Source organism: Poromitra crassiceps (assembly GCF_964638095.1).
Source record: "Poromitra crassiceps genome assembly, chromosome: 15".
NCBI classification, from domain to species: Eukaryota; Metazoa; Chordata; class Actinopteri; order Beryciformes; family Melamphaidae; genus Poromitra; species Poromitra crassiceps.
In genome coordinates, this window is record NC_139634.1 from 17,369,306 (window position 1) to 17,395,693 (window position 26,388).

A 26,388-nucleotide genomic window follows, 5' to 3' on the forward strand; every position below is an offset into this window, starting at 1 on the left:
CCGAAAAATAATTTAAACCAAGATTCTAAATCTTATCCTTTTCCTTTGTTATTGTCATCTGTAGTGGTTATTTACATACACAATTTGATTAGGAAATGATTGTATCTTTATTTAAATATGTGCTTTGATTTTTTTTAAATAACTCGAATTGTAACTTGTGTTACTTGACAAAGTAACTGGTATAATATTACTGAAATCCTAATTGTAATCAGTTATATTACTGAGTTACTTACATGTAATATGTTACTTTTGTAATGAGTTACCCCCAACACTGTTAATTTGTACCAGATGAAGCATTAACCCCACCCAGTTTCTCTCTCCATAACCTGGAAATAAAGCGACGCAGAAAAGAAGGCGAAAAATAAATAAGTAATACTCCAGCTGTAACTTGCTTCATCTCCGCAGTGCTGATTTGCAGAAGAATAGGGCATGGTTTGGTGGCTCTGTGCTTCTGGCTGAGACAGATGTGGTTTGGATTAACTGTGCGTCTCCTCGGCCAGGCAGGCTGTTTATCGGCAGCAGCTGGCTGACATCGGATCGGATCGCTTCAACTCGAGTGACCTGGATGTGAAACTGAAATGAGGCCGAATCTCGGTTTATATTGACAGCCCGAAACAAACCCGCTGCGATATAACGTATTAAGAGTCAGAGGATGGTTGCAGTAGCAGCGGGTAGCTAACTTCTCAGCAGGCATTTTCACCATTAATTTTTCATAGAGAATGTATCCATCGTAAACAATGGACGAGGCTGGAAGTGAAATGTTGGCCGGCTAGCTTTCTTGCAGTATGCAGAATGGAAAACGGGTGCCAAGAAAACAACGATGTTGTTATTGTTAGCCAGTTAGCTAACGTTAGCTCTCCAGCTAGCTAACACGACTACAACAAATTAGAGGTCTGAGGTAGCCTAGCTAGCCATGCGTTTACCTTGGGCACATCGTTCTAGTTTGCTTAGCTAATTAGCTACTTTGACAGCGCCGCTGTCTGACAGCTTCTGCCAGTGAAACTTCCTCATGCATTGCAAGTTGCAAACAAGCTTTTAACCATTTGCTGCTGTGTTAAGTAGCGTTAACGTTAAGCTAGCTGATCGGCACTGAACTTCCTCGCCACAGTCTGCTGTGTGTATCTGCAATCTTCTTTTTGCAGAAGGCATTTTTATAACCGCTTTGCAACTGTCAAAACTACCAAGCGAACGACAACCATGGCTCAAGAGGCGTTTCCCCTACATTTTCTGGTCTGGACTAATCAGTATCTGGACCTTGATCGGGAACTGCAGAATAAAGAGGTAAATAACGTTAGGCCTATATTAGGCAACATCGGTTTATTTGACAGCTGTTGGGACGATGAGTTTTAGAGCCAGGTGCGCTTGTTTTGTCGCACTGCATTGCGCGGCGCGTCGCGCCCCACTGATCCTGCCGTGTGCTTTGTTCTGTCTGCAGCAGGATGTGGAGCGCTTGGACCCGAGGGGGCGCTCCGCGCTGGAGCTGGCCGTGTGTCTTGGCCACCTGGAGTCCGCCCGGGTGCTGCTCAGGCACTCTGCAGACCCCACGCACTGCAACGCACAGAGCTGGACCAGTGAGTGTCTGTCTGTGTGTGACTGCTTTTTGTGTGTGTCAGCCAGGCCATGTGGATGCAGTGCTGAGTGAGTGAAAAAGGTCCTATCTGTGTCATGAAATTTGGATGCAATTGATTCAGTCTTGCAGGAGGCAGTGAGTACCGGGGACCCGGAGCTGGTGCAGCTGGTGCTTCAGTACAGAGACTTCAAGCGTGCCACTGAGAGGCTGGCAGGCATCCCAGAGCTGCTCAGCAAACTGAGACAGGTAGGACGTCCTCAGCCCCGGGATATTTACTCTGCCTGCTCTGACGGACTACCTGTTGCACCTTGCAAAACATCCAAACTTCAGCCACGGCTCTGGCCTCTGGCCTTCTCTAGATTTACCTGTTATAATTGACCATATTTTCCAGGCGCGAGACTTCTATGTGGAGATGAAGTGGGAGTTCACCAGTTGGGGTAAGTGTGTTCTTGACGCTCCCCCTTTCACTCACACACACACACACAGTATATTACAGCGGTCAGTTTCAGCACCATGGTTAGTGGACAGCTCCGCAACACTAGCTGTCACTCAGCGGACTTTGAGAGAAATGAGTCCCAGACAGTTTGTCTACAATCACCCATTATTTAAAGATAATAACAACTATAATGTCACTATCTAAATAGCTTTTTTAGTGTGTGTGTGTGTGTGTGTGTTGGTGTAAGAATGTAATGGGTAGGAGTTAAAAGTCTGCCTCTCTTCTCTACTTCTCCACTCCCCACCTCCCAGTTCCCTTGGTGTCGAAGGTGTGTCCCAGCGACGTGTACCGGGTGTGGAAGAGCGGCTCGTGCCTCCGTGTGGACACCACCCTCCTGGGCTTTGAACACATGACCTGGCTCAAAGGGCGACGCAGCTACATCTTCAAGGGCGGAGGTACGTAACCATGTTACCCACACCCTAATCCGGCACTGCATAATGCGGAGTAGAAGCCAGACATTCAGCAAATAGCCAGAGGCCAAGGGAGGCCTTCACACTGATAATTTGTATGTTCATAGTCTTAAGGTGCGTTCACACCGAGATATTTATTTTTCGCTCTGTCGCTCAAGTCAACCCTTTGGAATCGCTCTGTCGCTCTGTTTAAATCGCTCATCAACAGGCACACGAAATGACGGACATGTGAGGGCTATAACGTTACGCAATGTCATGATATTTGTCCACTACGAGCCACCGTCATTGTTTACAAGCTAAAGCCTATCAGCGTGCTCCTAATGCGAGCTCCATACCGGTAGGACAGACTTCACTTCATGTCAGCTGTCAGGCTGTCAATGTGGTTTGTTGCCACACAATAAACCAGCGGTTTGTTCCAAGCCAGTGTGATCCTTGACTCACTCTCGCACGGCAGCCAATCAGCGTTGAGCGGCGAGCAACTGATGCCAGCGTATTTTCGCTTGAGTTGGGATATTTCATCTCGGGCGACGAGCAAATTTTCTCCCTATCGCTCTGTCTCTGCCGCTCGGACGCCCAGCGATTTTTCTCCCAGGCGAATATACGCTCAATCGCTCGTTTGCATTGACTTTGTATGTAAACTCGACGCCAGCGAAAAACTTTAATAGGTCGGTGTGAACGCACCTTTAGACATTTATTTTGAATAAAGGGGGCAGTAGGAAAGATAGGAGGTGGAGTAGCAAGTTCCCCCTTTACACCTGGCATTAGACTGCGTCTTATATACAGATTGTAGATATGACTTAGCTGGATTCCCTTTTTTGTCTTGTAATATTTTCATCCCTTTTAAAACTCCTTGTCTCACTTGTTTCTAAGAATTTTCCCATTTTTGACAAGAATGTTAGTTTTTAAGTTGCTTGCTTTTGGCTTAATTTACCTACTCTTCCTGATTGGATTTATTCACAAATGTTTATTTCCATTCACTCTGTGGATTCACTGGATTGGTGACACAATGCATTTAAAACTGAGTCCAGGAAGTAACAGTGCTGAAGTAACTCTTTTGTACAAAAGTTGTCTGGTGTGCATTTACACTTGGATTCCATGGGTTTTTGCTTGTCCCATTTCCAAACTGATCAGTCAGGATGACAGTTAATCCCAGGTGTGAGTGGTTCAAGGTGTTTTTTTTTTAAGATGTTTCGTTAAAGTCCTGGCCATGCCTACTTTATTTGTACAGCTCACCGTTATTCAACTGGTGTTCTCTATTTAAAAAGTGAAGTGTATTTAATGAGTGCTCCCCTCGGTGTGTGTCTGGTCTCGGGAGCAGCTGCCTCTCTGTCTCCACCCTGTGGTCTGTTTTGGCTATGGCTGTGTTTTCCAATCTCTCCTTGGTCTGGTGAAGCCCTTCGAGGGTGGAAACACTCTCTGTTAATTTGTAATAGAAAATCCTATATGTTTCTAAATTGAGCCAAAGTGGCCCTTGGTTCAGTTTGGTGTATTCCCTGCCCTCCCCAGATGAGGGGGCCCTGGTGATGGAGGTGGACCATGAGAAGCAGGTGGTGTACACGGAGCCACTGGTCCTGTCCCCCCGCGACGCCCCCTCCCTGCTGGCCGCCATGCAGCCGTCACAAGAGAACACTGCCCAGAGACTCACCTCGCCCATCGTCTCCACCCACCTCAACACACGCAACATCGCCTTCGAGAGGTCTCACACACACACACACACACACACACACACACACACACACACACACACACACACACACACACACACACCTGTAGAGGTGCAATGATTAGTCGATTGACAGAAAATTAATCAACTATTTTTAGAATTGATTACTCGTATAGACTAATAAAAAAAAAATCATTCCAGCTTCTTAAATGTGATTCCCCCCGTTCTGGGTTCTTTAGACTTCTATGACAGTAAATTGATTATCTTTGGGTTGTGGACTATTAGTCAGGACCATTGACAGTAAATATGTCAGGACAAAAGAAAACATTTGAAGATATCATCTTGGGCTTTGGGGGAAAAGTGATTGACATTTTTCACCATTTGGTGACGTTAACGACTAATCGATTACCGTAGTCGAGAACATAATCAATCGATTAATCAATAATGGAAAATAATCTTAGTTGCACCCCTACAAAACTGATGCATCTCATGTGTAGTATCACCTTACACCAGGATCGTATGGCTCAAATGTATTAAGATGAAACCTATTAGACAAGCTTATTAAGTTGTTTATTTACAATTAGACATACATGGTTTTCAGGTATTTGCCTTTGATAAAAGTGTTAATCAGTCAGTGTTATATAACAGAGGTGAGGATAGGATTTTCCACAACAACCTCAGCGAGGAAGTCTAAAACTTGTTGCTGAGCTCTGCTTCACTCTGCTGCTAACCCACCATAAAGAGTTCCATTAGTATGGGCTGCAATGGAGAGGGTGTCCCATCATGTCCCATGAAATGCTGTTATAGAGGCTTTTCAATAACAATCTGCGACAAACTTTGGTTACGTGATTTTTTTTACGGTATCACATTGAAATACATAGAACATTGGCTATCAGCAGCTTAAATCCAAAAAGTATTGCAATCAGCCTTCACAAAAAATATCAGTCACTAGTCCTGATAAAGCGTTTTCATTGCAACTCTAATCTATTAAAGGGTTTATCACAAAATCTTAACTGAGAGATATTAAAAACGAAGGGATATATATTTGTATATATATATATATATATATATATATATATATATATATATTTAATGACTCTCCAAAGGTGAACATTTTAATACCTTTTATTCTGAAAGTAGATCGCGATATTTCCGTTGCTAGTCTGGCCGACTGTCGCTGTCCCATCACAAAACAACGTAACTGCAAGGAACTTCTATTTGAGAGTAACACACATAACACATCAGGTGTGATCCTGGTCTAATTGAGGTAACACGACACGCCCTTCATCCAGTGATTTCCAACCAGAGGTACGTGTACCCCTACTAGACCCTTTTCACGGGGGCCATTTTGTGTCGAAAAGGCAGGATAAACACAGGTGCAAGCAAAACACTAATGAGGGGTTCCATCTTCCCTGATTGGAAGTTGGAAACCCTCATTAGTGTTTTGCTTGCACCTGTGTATATCCTGCCTTTTTGACACAAAATGGCCCCTGTGAAAAAGCATCTCTCGAGCAGCTTGCAGGGGCTACTTGGAAAGATTGGGGATTACAATTTATTTCCAAAATGATAAAAACAAGTAATTTCATTGGCCCATCTTGCTAAAACTGATTACTTTTTTCCCCAATTGAAATTGGAAGAATTGTATTAAAGGGGAGTCATTAAAATGATTTCCATTCAATAATCAGATGTGTTAGAGATGCCTACTAAAAGTTTAATATGAGTTTAATAGAACAAACGTAGGAGCATCATCGACACGCATGAGTGAGGGGGTACTATTGCCATGGCAAAACAGCTCAAGGGGTACATAAGACAAAAAGGTTGGGAACCACTGGAATATACAGTAGCTCATTGCTGGTAGTTAAGCCTCATTCCGTAACAATATATGAATACTGAAAACCTCTTCTGCTCCTGCTTATGATCAGGAACAAGTCTGGGATCTGGGGCTGGCGCTCTGAGAAGAGCGAGGTGGTCAGCGGCTACGAAGCCAAGGTCAGTGCCTGCTTAGCAAAGATGATATCTGATGGTATTTCCAAATAATCCGCAATGTTGGTTTTAACCTGCTTGAAATGGCAAGGTGGGATAAACCACATAGAACAATACAGTGAGTGCCAGAAAGTAGAGACCATTAAAGTCAGTTCCGTTTTCTGTGTTGACACATTATCTGACATTATGTGAATTGTGATGATCCAAGTAGATCAAACAAACAATTATGTGCAAATACCATTTGATCCACTTACCTACCGGCTGCTGAGAAGTCTCAAAAATATTCAATTCAATATTTACACAATGTCACAATATTAACTCATTGAATGCCATGGACGTCCTTCGACGTCCAATTAAATAGTGACGTAGAATGCCACGGACGTCCTTCGACGTCCAATGCGTTTTTTGACGGTGGGACGTCGATCAAAGCCTTCCGCAGCTCCTGTACAACTATAGTAGCTATTGGAGGTGTATAACCTATTTTACGGACTCATTAGGTGGCGACAGTGCTTGCTCGGTGCAGTCCAGATTAGAGACAGGTCCGAGAAACAGCCTAAAAGCCGTGGATCAAAGACAAACCGATGCATGCTCCCAGAGCCATTTGCTCTGTCGCGGGAGCTGACATTGGCTCCGAACAGGAGTCAATCCGCGCTCACAACTGAGCCCCTCTGTCCCTGTCTGTCTGTCTGTCTGTATAGTTTCTCCACCCGATTAGCAGGAAAGCAGCCCCTGACGCCAAACCATTCAGCAATCCGGGTTGGCTCTTCCCTGCTGTGGCGCTGAGAGCCGACAGCAGCACACAAACGCAGCACTCCGAAAATATAATGGTTGCGTGAGGCTGTGTGCAGTGTGGGGAGGAGTTTACGGGGGGAGGGGGGGAGGGGGGTGGTACACGCAGGGCATCACACAACAACTACGTCACTACATCAGAAAATATTATCTTCAGACTCAGTGAATGTGCTTGAAATGCTGCATTTCACAAAAGGCGGATTATCTCAGCTAATAATTTGAAAAGCCTGAAAACGCTGAAAACAACCTATCTTCTCCGGCTCATAACTAAAGAACGGAAAATGGTATCAATAAACTTTTTTTTGCTGATGATACAATAGAGCCAGCTCGTTCTTGTGCGTGTTCGGTGTTTACATAGTAATATCACACAATATTCTGTGGGCCTCGAGAAATCACTGAAAACGCTCTGAAAACTCTGGCACTGGGAGCATCCGTTCTCCAAAAGTGGCTGGCACTCAATGAGTTAACTGTGTGTGGACTCAAATAGACCATTAACTTAACAAACCAAGAGGAGACAACGGCTTTTTCACAGCAATGACTATTAACAATACATTAGTTTTATAGCCATAGAAAGGCCTTTAAACTGAGTTTGACTGATCCTAAGTGTGTAAGGCTCTGTCTTGCTCCTTTGTGTTGTGGGCTCCAGGTTTTCAGTGCTACCAATGTGGAGCTGGTGACTCGGTCAAGGACAGAGCATCTATCGGACCAAGACAAGTCCAGGAGCAAAGGTGAACACATGCACACTCACAGACAGTCTTTACTATTGGCTTTCCCCTGTATATTAGGCACAGACAGTCTTTACTATTGGCTTTCCCCTGTATATTAGGCACAGACAGTCTTTACTATTGGCTTTCCCCTGTATATTTGGCACAGACAGTCTTTACTATTGGCTTTCCCCTGTATATTAGGCACAGACAGTCTTTACTATTGGCTTTCCCCTGTATATTAGGCACAGACAGTCTTTACTATTGGCTTTCCCCTGTATATTAGGCACAGACAGTCTTTACTATTGGCTTTCCCCTGTATATTAGGCACAGGCAGTCTTTACTATTGGCTTTCCCCTGTATATTAGGCACAGACAGTCTTTACTATTGGCTTTCCCCTGTATATTAGGCACAGACAGTCTTTACTATTGGCTTTCCCCTGTATATTAGGCACAGACAGTCTTTACTATTGGCTTTCCCCTGTATATTAGGCACAGACAGTCTTTACTATTGGCTTTCCCCTGTATATTAGGCACAGACAGTCTTTACTATTGGCTTTCCCCTGTATATTAGGCACAGACAGTCTTTACTATTGGCTTTCCCCTGTATATTAGGCACAGACAGTCTTTACTATTGGCTTTCCCCTGTATATTAGGCACAGACAGTCTTTACTATTGGCTTTCCCCTGTATATTAGGCACAGAGTGCAAAGCCATATCATGTAAGAACATCTTTAATGAGACAGAGTTCACATCCCAACCACTGTTATTTAGTTCGATTCAGATTAAGTTGTGAAAATTAAGATAAATTATAACCATAAAAAGGTCAAGGTAAAGTTACAGCATGTTTTGTTGCTTGGAGGGAAATATCCTTTTGACTGGTTATACAAATGATTATGTAAGACACCATTTACAGTACAAATAGGAGTTTTAGCTTGGAGGTTCATGTTCTTAAGCCTTTGACACCCTGTGCGATTTTGGGCTGGCCCAGACGAACGATGACCAACGTGAAAGAAACGCGGAGATATCTTTGGTCGTGGGCACAAAAACGCTTGTCTGAGAGAGGTTCAAAGACGGCCGTTGTCAGTCTTGCGACCAAAGATAGCCTAGGACGAATTGTGACAATGTCAGAAAATTAGGGTGACAGCTACGACGACGTCTGATAACAACCAACAGAAATTCCACATGATCATATCAGTAGGCTGAAGAGGCTAAATGCTAGTAGGCTAATAAATAGTTGACATTAGCTCTCTCGCAAAATTGGCCGCGACCGCATTCTCCTCCTCCTCCTAAATTCCACTTTGCAAAGGCTCCATTCTTGCTTAGCTTTGTCAGTGCATTGTTGACATTTCTACCAGACAACTGTGGCGCACATTGATTGATGCGTAGCTGCGGCGCGCGCTGCTGACGTTTGATTATTGACTGCTGATTGACAGGTATTGATGGAGAGACGTAGGTAGGTAGGTGTCATCATCGCGCAGTCTACACACATCAAACCTGATGTCCTACCCAAGTTTATTAGATCCAATGTCACGCAGTGTGGCTTGCAATAAACGTATAAGATTGCCAAAATTTTCCAGTGTGTAGAGGGCTTTAGTGTGGCTGGTAAAGTACACATAGTAGAAACACTGTTGTTTGAGTTACATGCATCACTACTTTATTCTCACCCAGGCTCAAAGACTCCCCTGCAGTCATTCCTTGGGATAGCTGAACAGCACACTGCTCACAATGGGGTGAGTGTCCCTGCAGTGCTTAGTGCATCACGTCTACACACCATCCACAGCCTCACTGAATGGACAGATGCACTTACAACTGTCTGTCTCTCTGTCTGTCCATCTGTCTCTCTATCTGTCTGTCTATCTGTCTGTCTGTCTCTTTCTCTATCAGAGTAACGTGTCTCAGTGTGCCAGCCCCCACAACCCCACAGCCATCACAGCTGAGGAATACTTCAACCCGGAGTTCAACCTGAACGGCCGCGACATCGGACGCCCCGTCGAGCTCACCAGCAAAGTCCAGAGGTACGTTGCCACGGCACACAAGCCCACATGGATGTATGTCACCAAATCAGCAGCCCTGTTGCAGACACCAAGGAGTGCAGAGATCTACCATCAGTGACCGATCCCCTAAAGAACATTACTTTCTTTATTATATGAAAGGCAAAACTGATTTAGGATCAGTAAATCCAATTCCAGAGTCTTTCATCGAGGGTTATGCATCTTTCTCTCTTCTTTCCTTCTCTTCTCTCCTCTTCTCCTCTCCACTTCTCTTTCTCTCACCCATCCGTCTATCTCCAGGTTTAAAGCCACCCTGTGGCTGAGTGAAGACCACCCTCTGTCGCTGGCCGAGCAGGTGACACCCATCATCGACCTCATGGCCATCTCCAACGCCCACTTCGCCAAGCTGCGTGACTTCATCACCCTGCGCCTGCCGCCGGGCTTCCCCGTCAAGATAGGTGGGTGTGACGGCATGCAGTGCCCCCCCTCCCCACTGAGTCCACACCTCCTCTCTGACTGAATGAACTCTCCCTCTCTGCCTTCCAGAGATTCCCCTGTTCCACGTGTTGAACGCCCGAGTGACCTTTAGTAACCTGTGTGGCTGCGACGAGCCGGTCAGCTCCGTCACCATGCACACGCCAGAGGCCTCCGCAGAGGGTGGTAACTATACACACACACACACACACACACCATGTGGGCTAGTCACTGGTATCCACCACCCTCCACAGATATTGTAGGATTTTGTGCTATGCAAACCAAGCACCTTTGCCTACCATTTTCACAGCATTCTCGCGCAGCACTTACACGGTTTGGTAATATAGCTGCTTCTAAAATGGCAAATGGCACTGGCGTTTGGCAGCCCTTACCTGGTCTTTAGCTTGTGGAAGAAGAAAGAAAGAGGCGGCGGTGGAAAATTGTGTGCCCTCTCGTCTCGTTAAGCTGACCAGTCAGACTGGTTTCTCTCGCTGTCACCCCCTTCGCTGATTCAACTTGACTCGGCTGGAATAGCCGGCGGCAAACCGCTGACGAGGCCGACTAGTGCCAACGTTGCGGTTGCGGCACACACGGCAAAAACTCTCCCCCCTCTCCCCTCAGGTCCGCCCCCCCCTCCCTTCCACTGCGAGGTGGACCCGTCAGTGTTCGAGCCCCCGCCGGACTACACCACGCTGGGCCCGGGCCGCAGCGAGCCAATGAGGGACGAGGACGACAACCTGCTGCAGTTCGCCATCCAGCAGAGCCTGCTGGACGCCGGCACAGAGAGCGACCAGGTCAGAGCCACGCCTGTTAGATACCAGTTAGTCATGATTTAAACTCATAGGCTCTGTTAGATACCAGTTAGTCATGATTTAAACTCATAGGCTCTGTTAGATACCAGTTAGTCATGATTTAAACTCATAGGCTCTGTTAGATACCAGTTAGTCATGATTTAAACTCATAGGCTCTGTTAGATCCCAGTTAGTCATGATTTAAACTCATAGGCTGTTAGATACCAGTTAGTCATGATTTAAACTCATAGGCTCTGTTAGATACCAGTTAGTCATGATTTAAACTCATAGGCTCTGTTAGATACCAGTTAGTCATGATTTAAACTCATAGGCTCTGTTAGATACCAGTTAGTCATGATTTAAACTCATAGGCTCTGTTAGATACCAGTTAGTCATGATTTAAACTCATAGGCTGTTAGATACAAGTTAGTCATGATTTAAACTCATAGGCTCTGTTAGATACCAGTTAGTCATGATTTAAACTCATAGGCTGTTAGATACCAGTTAGTCATGATTTAAACTCATAGGCTCTGTTAGATACCAGTTAGTCATGATTTAAACTCATAGGCTCTGTTAGATACCAGTTAGTCATGATTTAAACTCATAGGCTGTTAGATACCAGTTAGTCATGATTTAAACTCATAGGCTCTGTTAGATCCCAGTTAGTCATGATTTAAACTCATAGGCTGTTAGATACCAGTTAGTCATGATTTAAACTCATAGGCTCTGTTAGATACCAGTTAGTCATGATTTAATCTCATAGGCTGTTAGATACCAGTTAGTCATGATTTAAACTCATAGGCTGGTACAGGACTTCATACCACCACAGTGCCTGCTTGGCCCTAAAAGAATTCATGTCGTGCGGTCAGCCAACTTCTGCAGAATTGTCGAGGAAACTTGTCCAGACCTAAATCATGTACAGACCCCCCTAGATGTTTGCATTTCTTTGTCGTTGTACTTTTCTTTCAGTTTCCTCCACATGTAAAGCCAGTGTGCGTGTGTTTTTTGTAGGTGACCATCTGGGAGGCTCTGACCAACAGCCGCCCGGTGCCTCAGTCCCCACTGTATGAGGAAGACTCCCAGCTGGAGAGGTAAGCTGCCCTGAATTATTTTTCTTTGTGCACTAACATCTTCATAACCCTTTACCTGTCATGCTGCATTGATAGGAAGAATTTGGAGGGAAGAATACCCAGGCGGGCAGTTTAAAATGGGAAACTATCCTTTAACAAAATACACCAATGTTTCTCTGTATGTTCTTGGATAATCCAAGTCTGTCTAAAAAAAAAAAGAAACCAGAAAACCAAGGTCGTCATCTTTTAAGTCTCAGTTTCATCCTCAATTGTCTGTGTGTCCACCTGACAAAGATCTGAGGCACCTAACCTGGAATAGTCCTAAAGTGGAAACTCAATGATGTTCACCCTCATCACGACGCTTCGCTGTAAAACAACATGTCCACTTAGCAGAGCTTCAGGCTGTCATCCAGATGGTTTAGTTTAGCTTAGCAGAATGTATTCTCATACAAGATGCCAGATCATTTCTTAAAACTACATTATGAAAGTGGAGGTTTGAAGCTTTCTCTAAATGGGATATTGATCTAAGTTTACAGGTTGAGATGAGAGCATTTATTGTTATTGTAAATCACAAGGTTTAGCTCACGTCTACCTGTAATTGTTCTTTATTCAGGGAAAGCTCCAGCATGTGAAGTAATTTAATTGAATATCTCTGGAGAGAATTGGCTGATTAGGCCTCTTTCTTTCAGCCTTCTCTTGGGAACAGCGACAGTCAATCATGCTGTAATTAAACGCTGACATCTTCCGTCTTTGTTTTTTGCGGAAGTCTTCATACTGTATCCTCTATTTCTTTCTTGCCCCGCTCTGTGGTTGTGCCTCTGCCAGGGCGATCCAGGAGTCTCTGTCCATCTCTCTGGTCAGCAGAGAGGGGGAGGACACGGCCGACCCCAGCCAGCCCTGCTCCGCCTCCCCGCCGGAGCCCGCCGCCAACTCCCCGCCCGCCTACAGCACGGTGGCCGTGCCGCGGGCGCTGCCGGGGCCGTTCAGCGCAGCGACCAGCTTCGATGAGCAGCTGCGCCTCGCCATGGAGCTGTCGTGCCGGGAGCAGGACGAGATAGACAGGTGTGGGTGGAGGGATTCTATTTTCCCTGACCAATCACTAGAGACCAACAACATATTATCTAATCCAGTGGGGAGAATGCAAAAAAAACATCCCCCCTTTGAATAAATTCCTTCAAAGCAGAGTGCTGTTCGGATTTCAAAGTAAGTCTTTTAATCAATCTAGAACAGCCTTGATAGCAGCAGCTTCTTGTCTATAGCGGTTGCCATTGTTATTATAGAGGGTATGCAACCGCACTGGAACACGCCCCCTCAATCGGGAATGAGTGTCAAAATGAGTGTCAAGTTCCTCCCTGAGCAGCAGGTGTCAGTTATCTAGGCTGATTACTACATTCAAGCTCAGTCTTGCTGTGACTCAGTGGGCGTGACCCCACAGTGACTTCTGCCTCTGTGACATCACATGCATACCCTCTATACCTTGGTTGGGCACACTTGACGGCGTTAATCATGGTGCTGATTGGCTAATCCTGGTGCTGATTGGCTAATCCTGGTGCTGATTGGCTAATCGTTAGTCCCTCATTGGGCAGATTCACTTTCACACACAGGTCACTACTGCTTCTGTTGCAGAGCAACACACGGCACACATGTTTGTGTGTTTGTCTGATCAGCTGACTATTACTCCAATCTGCAAAGTCAGGTTTACAGCACAAGAGAAGGTCACACCACACCTGTGTGTTGTTGGTAAACGACTTGCACTCTTCCTCCAATCAGCTTTGTTTGTGATTCTTGGCACAGGAAGCAGAAGATGGAAGAGGATGAGCTGGAGAGGATCCTTCAGCTGTCAATCACCGAGAAGTAATGTCATGACAACAGCTGTCACTCACCGAGAAGTAATGTCATGACAACAACAATGGAGGCGGGGCTTCGCTGGGCAAAAATCCTCTTAATTTATTCTCTGTTTTGGTTTTTGATAATTTTTTTAATTTAAATTTTTTTTTAATCTTGAGGTGTTAAGTTATTACAGATATTTTATTTGTCTGTTTCTTATACAAAGGCTGCTACAAGAGCACGTGTGGGCCATGTGGGAGTGAGCACAGTGGAGTGAACACAGGTACTTGAGACACTACAGTGACTGATGAGGCAAAAAGGGAGTCTTTGTTTTTCTTCTTTTTATATTTTTCACAATCCTGCTGTCTTCATTTCAGTGACGAATGATCCTTCAACTGTAGACCTATAATATATTAAACTATCGATAATACTTGATAATGATGAAAAATAAGAAATTACCATTATAATGGAATAACTGATAAAAAAAATATTATTATAAATTTTGAAACATATTTATGTTGGCTGCGTGTGTAAAAGAAAATTATAATTATGATCCTGAAATATTGTTTTGCGCTTTTTCATGCTTATGAACATAAGAATAAATACAGGATTAATGAATATCTGTCTTTTATTTTCACATTTTCTCTGGTGGACAACAAAGTATAGTTTGGTGACAAGCTGGAGAGACAGTTGACGGTCGGAGACACGACATCTGGCTCTCTCGTGAGGGAGAAATCCACAAACGCTCCGGATTCGTCTCCTGAAAATCTGTGCAAAGATCGGCGCAGCCTGGGGTCCTTCAGGCTAGAGCGAGGTGCTCGGTGCAGGCAAATTACGTGCAGCGCACAGGCCTTCTTGAGGCGTCCTCTCTGCCCATGGTAGGATTGCCTTTACCCCGGGAGGGTCTGGTGAGACGTAGGAGGAGCCCGGCCTGGAGTCACCCACACAGGGCCTTAGACCCTCCATGCACCGAAGGGTCTTACAATACTGCGGTGTAGCACTAACTCTATTGCAGCGGATTGGGCGTGATCAACCCTTCCGCGGGCAACGTTGCAGACAGAGTAGGAAGGCTGATCCGTGAGCGGCTGCTTCTGGGACGAGGGTCGGGGTCTTAATCGGCCTCGGCTGGGTCTACTGGGCGAGGGTGTATGATGTTGACAGACCGAAAGGCCTTACGACCCCAGCTAACATCACTGATGACGCGTCCCAGCGCATGCTGTAGCATGTATTTTAAAACTGGTACATTCTGATCTTCAGTCTTGTACAGTATATCAACAATGGAAAATCACACGATGATCCATACAACATTTTGCTTATGTACACTATCCATTTTTACATTCCTAGATAAGATGAAGCAGCAGATCCAGAGCTTCAGAAAGGTGTAGTTCCTGGTCTGATCTTGTGTGTCCACATTTGAAGCCATTCGGCAAGATACAGTAAATCAGACGTAGGCTACCCCAGTTGGATTAGATATTTGGAACCATATTCAAACATTAACACTCAAATCTGCTTCTTAAAGTATCAAAGAGACCTTTCACTGATCTGTCATCATTAAACAGTAACTCAGAAGTTAAGGTAGCTCTTTATAAACAAGCAAGCTTTCATCTAGGATAATAATTCATATTGTACAATAATATTTACACTGATATTGCACTGTTGTCAGGTGAAAAGAATAGAGTTTTTGTTTTTCGCTTGACCACCAAGCATATTTCAGTTCATCCAATGAACTTTGGGCTTTTGTAAAAAAAAAAAAGTCAAAACAAGAAAATCACCCATATTGGCGTTTTCACCTATTCGACAATAGGTCTTACATCGATCCATGTTGCATAACGGATTGCATTTCAGGAGCTTGAGTGTTATTTTCTATGGCAGCAAGCTTCTCGACTCCTGGTGTGATTGTCAGTTCATGGTGACTTCTTATTGGTCGCTGTAGATGTTTTTCCTCCGTATCTTTAGAACTTCCCGCAGCTCCTCACCAACTAGTTGGAAATTGGACCAAATGGACCAAAACAGACAGCTCATCACTGATGAAGTATGCACAAGTCACACAACAACTGACACATTTTAAACAGATTTCCCCATATTGTTGTTGAAATATATTTGTGGTTATTGACACTACCGTAATCTATTTCTGTAACCTACACTTACTGTCATTCACATCTTGTTTTGATTTGCGGCCCGTCCCTTGCTTTGATTTGTGCTCATCAGGATTCATGTATACACACTCCGCTGCCTTGCTCGGAGGCGCGGAAGACGAGTCCTCTCTGGACTGTGAGTGGACCATGGGTGCCACCTGGGCCCAGGGCACCGCACTGGGTGTCGTTGAGGAGACGGTGACGCACTCAGGTGCAGGTGGATTTTCTGTCGAACACACACACATTGTCAAAAGCTGCTTCTGTGAGCTCGTTTATGATTTGAAGGCATAGTAACATATTAGTATTAATTAGTATGAAGTAATAAGTACCGTAAATTCCGGACTATAAGCCGCACCGGTGTATAAGCCGCACCTGCAAAGTTGACTATTTTTTTCTTATATAAGCCGCACCGGACTATAAGCCGCGGGTGTTTTAATGGTATTTTTTTTTTTTTTTTTTTTTATTGTGTTTTAATGTTTAATTACCATATGTAAGGGTTCATGCACAGAGGGGATTGTTGGGAAAGAGATGGCTGTTTGAGGAAGCTCCCATTTATTAACATTTCAACAAAACAACATAACACAACACCACCTGTGTTGTTTTTTACAGTGCACACAGTGTCATACAGTGTCATACAGTGTGGTGAAAAGAGGGCAAGAGAGGAAATTAAAACTTATTATAGTTATATAGGATTTATAGTTAGAAAGAGTGCTAAAAAACAGAGATTTTTTTTTTTTTGAAAAAATCCATAGATAAGCCGCACCGTTATATAAGCCGCAGGGGCCAAAAAAGGCCAAAAAACGGGAAAAAAGGTGCGGCTTATAGTCCGGAATTTACGGTAGTATTTGGAGGCAAGGTAAGTGGAGATACATGTCAGTAGACCTGACCTGTATCAGAGGTTTGTTCTCACCGATGCGAGTGTCGTAGGGCTGTGAATTCACATAGGGCTGGAGACGGTGCTCCGTCTTCTCAATGAAGTATTTAACCACCTCGTTCAAGGAGGGGACACTCACCTGGAGAGGCAGAATGTGAGACAGACTAATGCAAGGGGACAGACAGAATCACCAACAGATTTTTATATATATATATACTGTGTGTGTGTGTGTGTATATATATATATATATATATATATATATATATATATATATATATATATATATATATATATATACCGTAATATGATCACATGAAGTGCCCTGGTTGGATTTAGATTATTTACATGCAGCCTACATAAATCTCCATTTTCATTTACAAGCCTATATTTTCTAGGAACTGTGGCTCTGACCCTTGCACTCATTACTTACTATTACTTACTTGGTTGATTGTAATGTTTTACTGTCTGGGAATTCACAGAAACCCCTTTTTACCTGCAATAAACTTTATTACTGATGCAACGTTTCAGGCCTTCATATACCTGATGAAGGTCTAAGGATCAAAACTTTGTATCCATAATAAAGTTTATTGCAATTGTGCGGGAATTCTCTCTAATTGCCTATGGGCATTTCCTCCTACGCACCTGTCTACAAGAAACTGACGATGTGCGCACAAGCCTTTACAGTCAAGACTGAGATTACAATTTATCCTCAATCTAAAAAAATATTTCCTTCCCCAAGCAAAGTTTACTCCATCTTGAGGAAGTAATGCCATGGAAGATGCAACACTCTGCATTTACATGCCATCCGATAAATCAGAAGAAAATCGACATGGTTATTTTCCTAGAATGTCATTTTAAATCAGATGATGAAAGCCTGACAAAATGTTGCTATCTCAGTTATGATCTCAACATGATGAACAAATCTAATTTTGAGACAGTCAATGGTAAAAAAAAAAAAAATACACACATGCACCTTTATTATTAGTCTACATGTTTTAGTTAGCGAGATTAACTGCCATAGCTTTTTTGAAGCAAGAAGCGGCCAAATCCACAGCCTCCTTTGCAGAGTGTGTTTCCATGTTAATCATTTGTGTTCAGCGTTTGATTGACAAAAACAGCACGTGAAAGAAATGCTGTTTGGCATCTGAGTGGCCATAATATGAATGCCAGATTTGAAGCTTTTCCTGATAAGTAAAAAAAAAAAAAAAAAAAAGGAATTGGGTCTTACTGCTGTCTCCAGTTCAATGACAAAGCCTGAGCTGGTGGCGGTCACTCTGTAGCTCTTCTTGACTGGCCCACTGAAACACAAGGAAGAGGATGATTATCTAACTGCTTACAACACCATGGAACATCACACTGGTTTGTTAATGCAGTAGTTCTCAAACGTTTTCACTTCGAGGACCCCTGAATTGACAAATAATTACCACAGACCCCCATTTGATACAATTTTAGCTTTTAGATGTTTTATTACAGAAAGTGTATGAAGAGAATCTGATGAAGGTCTCACGACCGAAACGTTATTCTTATTAAACTTTTGATTGCATGTGGAGACGGTGTGCGGGAGTTTATTCTGGTACTGTGTCGGGTTTTGCCCTTCTCCGATGCACCTGTTTGAGCAAGGCGGTAGTTCAGGCGGTAGTTCAGGCACGCCACAGATGTCAAGCCTAGCTTAAACCCAGCCCACAGCTGATTAGGAGCTGATCTCAAACCCAGTCCACATCGGCTCAACTGATGCAATTGGCTCAACTCAAACAGGGGCGACCTATTTAAACCGGCTTTACTCTGCCTGTCATTGCTGCTTCCTCTGCAAGCCGTTTGCAACCCACCTCCTCCCCAGCTCCTCCTCTCATGCTATATCTGACTTAAACAATGTCATTTCTGTTGTCATTGTTGCTTGCTCTGTTCTGTACCTGGTGGTCTTTTGCTGCTCCTTGCCTCAAGGCTATTCCACAGAGTCTGTGGAAGGGCAAGGAGCCCCCAGAATCTGCTGCTGCTGCTCTCCCTGCCTTAGGCTTTCCATGCATGCTGCGTGGAAGGGCAGGGAGCCTCCAGAACAGAGCCATACTGCCAAATTTAACTTATGCAAATAAAAGCTTTAAATGTATCTAAAGTGGTCTTGTGTTTTGACTAAAGTGGTCCTGACTGAACTGTGTTAATGCCAAGGCAGGTGGCATAGTAAGTTATATCAAAGGCTACAACATTCTAGTTCACACAATGTCTTTTTGCATCAGAAACTACAGGTCATGCACAGGTTAATAGAGAAAAGCTCGATGTCTGACTAAAGGACAGTATGGGTAATGAGTCTCCTTGGTCTCCAGCTATAATATTTATGAGAGCACCGGGAGACCAAGGAGACTCTTACATAACACTGGTGAGACTGAGAATACTGGTGTCATTTAGAGTTAAGGCCTAGTCACTCCTGTCTGTGTCTCGTTTACATTTCTCCAATCATTTTTGAAATAAACTGCTGTCACGGCTAACAGAGACGCCCTAAATAAGAGGACAATAAAGTTGGCAAGGTGTCATGTCTTTGAGGGATTATTTCTTGCCGGAGACGTTTCTTCCTGTGGGTGTCCGGTGATTGACAGGAAGCTGAGCATGTACAGTAGTGCAGCACTAAAAACACTCAGTGAAATAACTTAATGCTAAAAGCGAATTAATTCTTTGTGTTTAGTGTGATTTTTATTGGTTTGTGGAAGTAGTTTTCCCACACTGTACAGGAATGAATGGCAGCAAATGGCTTTATTATGGTGTTATGGAGCACTAATATCTCCAACTATGCCGAAAGTGTGCAGACACCAGCAGGGAGAATGTAAAGCGGGGGAAAACCAGACCATTGGCACAAACTAAAAAAACAACAACAACTGTATTATCCTCTAGTAGTCAATGGTACAGTTTAGAGGCTGAAGGGTCAGACCTGGAGCCGACTTGGCGGAGGGTCAGGGCATAGTTGTTGGCCAGGGTGGAGGGGCGGAGGATGATGCTGCCATACTCTGGGTTTTCCTCCAACATCCGCTCTGCCTCCTGACGAGTCACCGTGTGGAAACAGCTGCACGAAACACAGAGATTCAACACTTACTCACTGCTGGTGGAGACTGATGGTGACGTGTGAAGGATCACAGTGTGAATTATTCTAGATAAGATTGGATTGAAGATGAAAGAGCTGTGTCTTACAAATGAGAACGCTCAAACTTACGCAGGCATCTCAGAGAGGGAGGGGGAGGCTGAGTATAAGAAGGTGGGACGCCGGGGGAGGGGCGGTTTTGTCTGAGGGGGGTTTCTCCTCTTCTCCTGGTCCAGAGTGTCCTCCAGCATCATCATCTGACCCGGCAGCAGCCGCACTTCTCTCGGGATCTTCTGCTGCAGGGGGCATCAACATCATCAACATCGTCATTCTCACTCATTACTGGTTCCATCAATTTCACACAATATCCTAACGAGATTTCCCTGATGTAAAAGTCCATGACTTTCTGTAATCAAGTCACAGTGCTTTGTCTTTATCTAGGATGAACAGTCTGGTTTCTGCGATTGCTGTAGAGAAAAACTGCTTAAAACCATCATCTAATTCAGTAAACGTGAGACATTCTGGTAGGCTATATTCTTCTATTCTTCTATAAGTAACCCATTTGTAAAGAGACCTATTTGTAATAATCCTCAGTAGTCCTTGATTTACCCAGGGAAGTAGTCAAAATTCCCAACTTTTCCTGCCTGGAATGCACTCAGAGTTCCACGGTATTCCACAAATTGCATAACCAGTGGAAAACCCTTTAATGTGATCATTGCTGTCGTCACCATTTCCATCATCAGCATTAGGGGTGAGGTTATTGTTATAATTTCCATATCAACATTAAAGTTACACATTAATAAACAATAGCTTATCTCTCTGTTTTGTCTTCCTAGTCGATTCCCAAATGGGAATGCCCCTCAAAGCATCACATGCTAAGTTACTGACTAATTATTAAACAGGAAACACTCGTCTTGGTCTGTCAACATTATTAAAGATGTGTTGCTTTGTAAATTGTGTTCTATTTATTACCTTTTGTACTAATTGTTTGCTCCAGGTGCAGGGCCGGCGCCAGGATGAAATGACTGAGGGGGCGGTTATAACTGGGGAGGGGTCTGATTATTATTATTATTATTTTTTTTTTAGATATTTTTATATCGTAAAACATAGGTTATATACCCGCTATGCCTATTTCTGGACTTTTTAACCATAATGACCTCTGAAAAGTGCAATAACAACACAAGAAAGACTACTATTCAAAATCAAATAAAACATTTATTTCACAGCAGCAGATTAAGGCATTAATAGAGCTGAGCTTTGCATAACGTGAAATGCGGGACCTGTCTGGAGCACTCTGAACATATATGTCTATATGAAAAGTCATAGAATAAACAATTGCTCCAAAAATCGACAAAAAAATAAACAAAATAATAGCCAGTCAGTGCCAGGTTCATTAAATTAAAGAAATAAAGTGATCAGATGCGTTGTCTCCATCTTTCTGCTCATGGCATGCTGTGTGCTTGGGTGCAGCTGATTTCTCTCTCTCTCTCTCTGTGTGTGTGTGTGTGTGTGTGTGTGTGTGTGTGTGTGTGTGTGTATGTGTGTGTGCGTGTGTGTGTGTGTGTGTTTTAATCACATCATGATCACTACAACATGCAGTGAGGTTCAAATTTTATAAATAGCTACATCTCTGACACCTTGTGACAACCAAAGCACAGCAAATAGCGCTTCCCTGCCAATTCTGAAACAACAGAGCTATGTTTATAGGGGGTAGCCTACATCAACTTAAACTGATCAAATTTGATGAAGACTGCAGAAACAGCAGCCGAAACATGTCAGGTACAAACATTGCCTAACTGGCCTTTATAGATGAACTATTCTATCAAAAAAAATAAAAAAATAAGTGAGGGGGCAGAAAATTTAACTGAGGGGGCAAAGCCCCCTATCGCCCCCTCGTGGCGCCGGGCCCGTCCAGGTGTCTGTTTAATGAATAGGCATAAAGACTATATAAAGACAAACAAAACCACAGACACATTATGAGCAACTATTATGTTGTATCACGTTTAGTTGTGTTGCTTTGTGTTTACTTTATTGACTCTGTAATGCACTTTGCATCTTTGTTTTTTAAACAAATGAAGTTTATTACTAGTTTATTATGTAGAGTTCAGTTCCAGTCACCGCTGGTATCTTTGCCCAGGTGAAGTTTGGCTGCAATAACACCACCAACTTTACTGCAAAAGCTGTGTCCCCAATTGATAACAAAGCTGATTTTGGGATCAGTCGTTAAAAGGTTAGGGTTAGGTTAAGGTTAGCTTAGCGGTTTAGGCAAGTAGTGGCTATGGTTATTATTATTTTTATTATTAGGTCTCCAGGCAATGAATGTAAGTCTATGTAAATACCCCAAACGTTAATCAAGTAAGAATGTGTGTGTGTGTGTGTGTGTGTGTGTGTGTGTGTGTGTGTGTGTGTGTGTGTGTGTGTGTGCGCGCACGTGTGTGTGTGTGTGTGTGTGTGTGTGCACGTGCACGTGCACACTTACCTTTGTCACGGTCAGGATAAAGCCCCTCCACTCCTCTCCTGTGTCAGGGTTGTCCATCTGCACAGACAAACAGCAGATATTTGCTTTGTGCAGGAATGTGAAACATGAACCAGAGAACAAGAAGAAAATGTGTGTGTGTGTGTGTGTGTGTGTGTATATGTGTGTGTGTGTGTGTGTGTGTGCGTGTGTGTGTGTATTTCACACACTTAACCACATCATTCTCCTCAAAAAACAATTCCTGTACAGAAAAGTCACACATGAAAGCCCACATGTGAATTCAAAGCACATGTGTGACATGAAATTTCCCATTGATCTTTTTCACACGTGGATTGTGTCTTTGCATGTGAAACTACGTTTTCACGTGTGAAATGAAAAGCTGGAGAAAACAGTTGGGAGGATTGACCGCGGCGCACCTTGAGCTGCACCTCCTCTGTGTGCAGGGAGAGCGTGAAGATGGCGGGTGTCTTCATCTTATATGGAGAATCTAATGCCATGGACTTCATCATCTCCAGGTCCAGCTTCTCTGTGTACTGGCAAGGTCAAAACAAAACAACAACACGTGCGAAGGAGCACACTTACTCTTGATAAGATTGCAGAACTATAAAACAATTGATCTGCAGCAATAATACAGTAAACCTGACATGTATCACAGCATGTGACAAGATGATTATTGTAAGCAGTAAGTCATTTATGTTTCTGGTCTCCAATGCATTCTGACGTACTTCCTTACTGTTGTTTCATAGCTGTAAAGTTATGCTTCAGTCCTGAACACTGTATAGCCTAACAAACATCGCCTCCAGTGTCTTAATCAATCAGATACAAATGATCTTATGATTTTGTAAGCAAAAACCTTACAGTTACTAATAAGAGCGAATGCAGCTGTTCTCTTACTGTGGCCTCTGTGTCATCTGTGTACAGGAAGATGCTGCATCCTCGGAGCTCGCTATAATACTTCTTGAACTCCTGCAGATCAGAAAACATCATTTTGAATTTCTGCAGTCACATAGCATTCACAGGTACTTTACTTCAGTCACATAGCATTCACAGGTACTTTACTTCGTCACATAGCATTCACAGGTACTTTACTTCGGTCACATAGCATTCACAGGTACTTTACTTCAGTCACATAGCATTCACAGGTACTTTACTTCAGTCACATAGCATTCACAGGTACTTTACTTCAGTCACATAGCATTCACAGGTACTTTACTTCAGTCACATAGCATTCACAGGTACTTTACTTCAGTCACATAGCATTCACAGGTACTTTACTTCAGTCACATAGCATTCACAGGTACTTTACTTCAGTCACATAGCATTCACAGGTACTTTACTTCAGTCACATAGCATTCACAGGTACTTTACTTCAGTCACATAGCATTCACAGGTACTTTACTTCAATCACATAGCATTCACAGGTACTTTACTTCAGTCACATAGTATTCACAGGTACTTTACTTCAGTCAATTTCATTGTTTCATAAACATAGGTTTCAAACAATGGCATATATCATCTATGTCTATTCTAGCCCTGTTTCTGTCTTATTTTCTACATTTCGACTGTTTGACATTTTGATCTAATAATGTATTTACACATATGTCTCTCATATGTCTACAATTTTGGGTAACACTTTAAATTACAGGCCACAATTACAAAGTAATGAGTGAATAGCAAGTAATATCCAAGTAAAATAGATGTAATAATTAGTTATTGCAGTGGTTAGGGTTAGGGTCAAGGACCTCCAGGGGGTCCTTGAGGGGGTTCCCCAGCAAAAAGGGGAATAATTTATTTTCACTATAATTCCATCCATAAGTAACATAATGACAGAATGTATGACTGGTCATGTGTTTTCATACACTTTCTGTAATAAAACATCTGAAAGCAAAACTCTTATCAGAGACCCTGGGCCAAAATCAAATCAAATCTGTCTGTGGTCTCATTTGTGTCAGACAGTTTAGGGTCGTTGTTGATGTGAAAAAGTTTGAGAACCACTGATTTATAGCATTAGAATGACTAGTAATTACTGAGTAATATACAAGTAAAAAAAAAGTACTTTAAAGGTATATTACACTTGGATATTCATTAGGCCTGTAATTTTAAGGGTAACCCAATTTAAAAATGTTCTCCACTTCTGTGGTCCGTCTCTTCAATCTCCTCACCTTCTCTTTAGAGTGTTTCTTCAGCAGGTATCCAGAGTGGTAGAGAGGCATATTTGTGATGGTGGTTCTCTTCTTGTGGACCACTCTGGTCGGCAGATTCGACACGGACATGATCTCTGTGTTCAGTCCTTAGCTCAGATCAGTGTGTCTTCTTCCCCTCTGGCTCGGCTCGGCCTGGTTCAGTTCTGTTGAGTCCCCGGCGGCGGTCCTGTCCTGTGCAGTCGGGTCCTGAGAGGATCGTGTTTGAGCAGCTCTCTGAACACTGATGGCTTCACACTGGGCTTTTCAGTATTCTTGAGGTGCTTATTGGTCCATAAACTGTGGCTCTGATAAGCCAACCCCCCCCCCCGCCCCCTCTTCTGGACTTAGAGCTGCACTAAGCTGTATGGACAGTAAGAATGAGGAAATGGAGCAGCAATTTACAAAGAAGGAAGTAAAGCGTGTATCCCCCTAAATAGATACTTTGTACCCAGGATCCAGCTCAAGACAGACAAACAAGCATGTACTGTTTTACACACAGAGCACAGTTAAGATGAGATATTTCTCACTTGAAAAGTAGGTCACTGAGGAAAGGTAACTTAGGCTATTAACACACTGATACTGTAGTTCAGATTCGAAGGCAACATACATAAGACCTTATAGTGCTGATTTAAACCATTTGAAGACTTGTAAGTCTCAAGAGTAAAAACCTCTGCTTCACATTCAGGGAATGGAATTCAACGGAAAACTTCCTCACGTTTTGAGTGCTGCCTGCAGAGATTTGCCCAGCAAAAGAGTGTGAGAGATGTTTGATTTGGTGGTCAGAGCGGGCCAGATATTTTGGCTTTGGGTGCGTCAAGAGGCATTCCAGGGTGCAAGTTGGGCTTGACTGAATTGTTGACACACATGCACGCACCCACCCACGCACGCACGCACACACACACACACACACACACACACACACACACACACACACACACACACACACACACACACACACACACACACACACACACCAGGGTAGGAAATTAGTGGGGGCTCGGGGCAAAATGCCCCTAACAAATCTAGAATTGCCCTTGGAATTGGGGTGATGGGAGCTTTTAAATGCCCCCATAAAATAAAGAGTTAACTCCAGAGTGTCCCTACAATATACAATCAATGGTCCCTACGTATGGATCAGCACCGCTATACAGCGGCTATTCTGTCATCACGAGTCATCCGACCATCGCTATGGCTGCTGAAGTGGACGTAGGAAACTAGACGATAGTGGGCGTGCTCTGGAGGATAGTGGGCGTGCTCTGGAGGATAGTGGGCGTGCTCTGGAGGGATGATAGTGGGCGTGCTCTGGAGGATAGTGGGCGTGCTCTGGAGGATAGTGGGCGTGCTCTGGAGGATAGTGGGCGTGCTCTGGAGGGATGATAGTGGGCGTGCTCTGGAGGATAGTGGGCGTGCTCTGGAGGATAGTGGGCATGCTCTGGAGGATAGTGGGCGTGCTCTGGAGGATAGTGGGCGTGCTCTGGAGGATAGTGGGCGTGCTCTGGAGGATAGTGGGCGTGCTCTGGAGGGGGGCAAGGACTTTTTCACAGCCATCCTTGGCAAGTGCTCCCACTTTAGCCAGAAGAGAAAAAAAGGTCACAAGAACATAGAGAAGTCTCTTTGTGGTAAAGTGTTATAATCTATTTGGGATTTGTGGATGTTTCATATAGAAATTGTGCAGTGTAAGCTTAATTTGTCAGTCACATACAAAAAATAGGGAACTGGCACTTTCGTTGAATATTTTTGAACCCATTTTTCCATTTGTAGTGAGCTCTTCTATGCAATGTGGTACTTTTTTCTCCCCATATCTGGCCCTGAACATGAATTCCCTCAGCTAGTCCATCCATCATCACCCTGTCAAACACACAGTATCTCAATACAACAATCATTTCT

The 26,388-nt window shown here is 43.6% G+C and overlaps 2 protein-coding genes across 3 annotated transcripts; one reads left to right on the top strand and one right to left on the bottom strand.

The window, feature by feature from the left end:
- The first annotated feature begins 455 nt into the window (after positions 1–455).
- On the top strand, positions 456–15,411 carry ankrd13d (ankyrin repeat domain 13 family, member D). 2 transcript variants are annotated; one of them, XM_083652190.1, is made up of 16 exons: positions 456–1,281; positions 1,436–1,571; positions 1,692–1,816; positions 1,962–2,007; positions 2,318–2,461; positions 3,983–4,172; positions 6,062–6,128; positions 7,558–7,639; positions 9,285–9,346; positions 9,501–9,631; positions 9,908–10,065; positions 10,154–10,267; positions 10,703–10,875; positions 11,884–11,963; positions 12,768–13,004; positions 13,737–15,411. In XM_083652190.1, the coding sequence occupies exons 1-16, from the start codon at positions 1,198–1,200 to the stop codon at positions 13,798–13,800; spliced, it is 1,893 nt and encodes a 630-aa protein (XP_083508316.1). In that variant the 5' UTR covers positions 456–1,197; the 3' UTR covers positions 13,801–15,411. The 2 variants fall into 2 exon arrangements, with proteins under 2 accessions (XP_083508316.1, XP_083508317.1); XM_083652191.1 differs by having other exon boundaries at positions 1,439–1,571.
- Positions 15,412–15,686: 275 nt separating this feature from the next.
- On the bottom strand, positions 15,687–24,649 carry LOC310790089 (signal-transducing adaptor protein 1-like; the record flags this gene model as incomplete). Its single annotated transcript, XM_083651781.1, has 10 exons — positions 24,481–24,649; positions 23,213–23,284; positions 22,735–22,851; positions 22,322–22,378; positions 19,975–20,138; positions 19,696–19,827; positions 18,007–18,076; positions 16,815–16,917; positions 15,918–16,130; positions 15,687–15,748 (listed from the first exon to the last, which is right to left on the bottom strand). The coding sequence occupies exons 1-10, from the start codon at positions 24,589–24,591 to the stop codon at positions 15,687–15,689; spliced, it is 1,101 nt and encodes a 366-aa protein (XP_083507907.1). The 5' UTR covers positions 24,592–24,649.
- Positions 24,650–26,388: the final 1,739 nt, after the last annotated feature.

What these genes read in the sequence shown, in the direction of transcription:
- ankrd13d (XM_083652190.1), top strand. Translation starts at nt 1,198, where the DNA reads ATGGCTCAAGAGGCGTTTCCCCTACATTTTCTGGTCTGGACTAATCAG. An exon ending in CAACGCACAGAGCTGGACCA is followed by an intron (nt 1,572 to 1,691) that starts GTGAGTGTCTGT and finishes CAATTGATTCAG; the next exon opens with TCTTGCAGGAGGCAGTGAGT. An exon ending in TGCTCAGCAAACTGAGACAG is followed by an intron (nt 1,817 to 1,961) that starts GTAGGACGTCCT and finishes CATATTTTCCAG; the next exon opens with GCGCGAGACTTCTATGTGGA.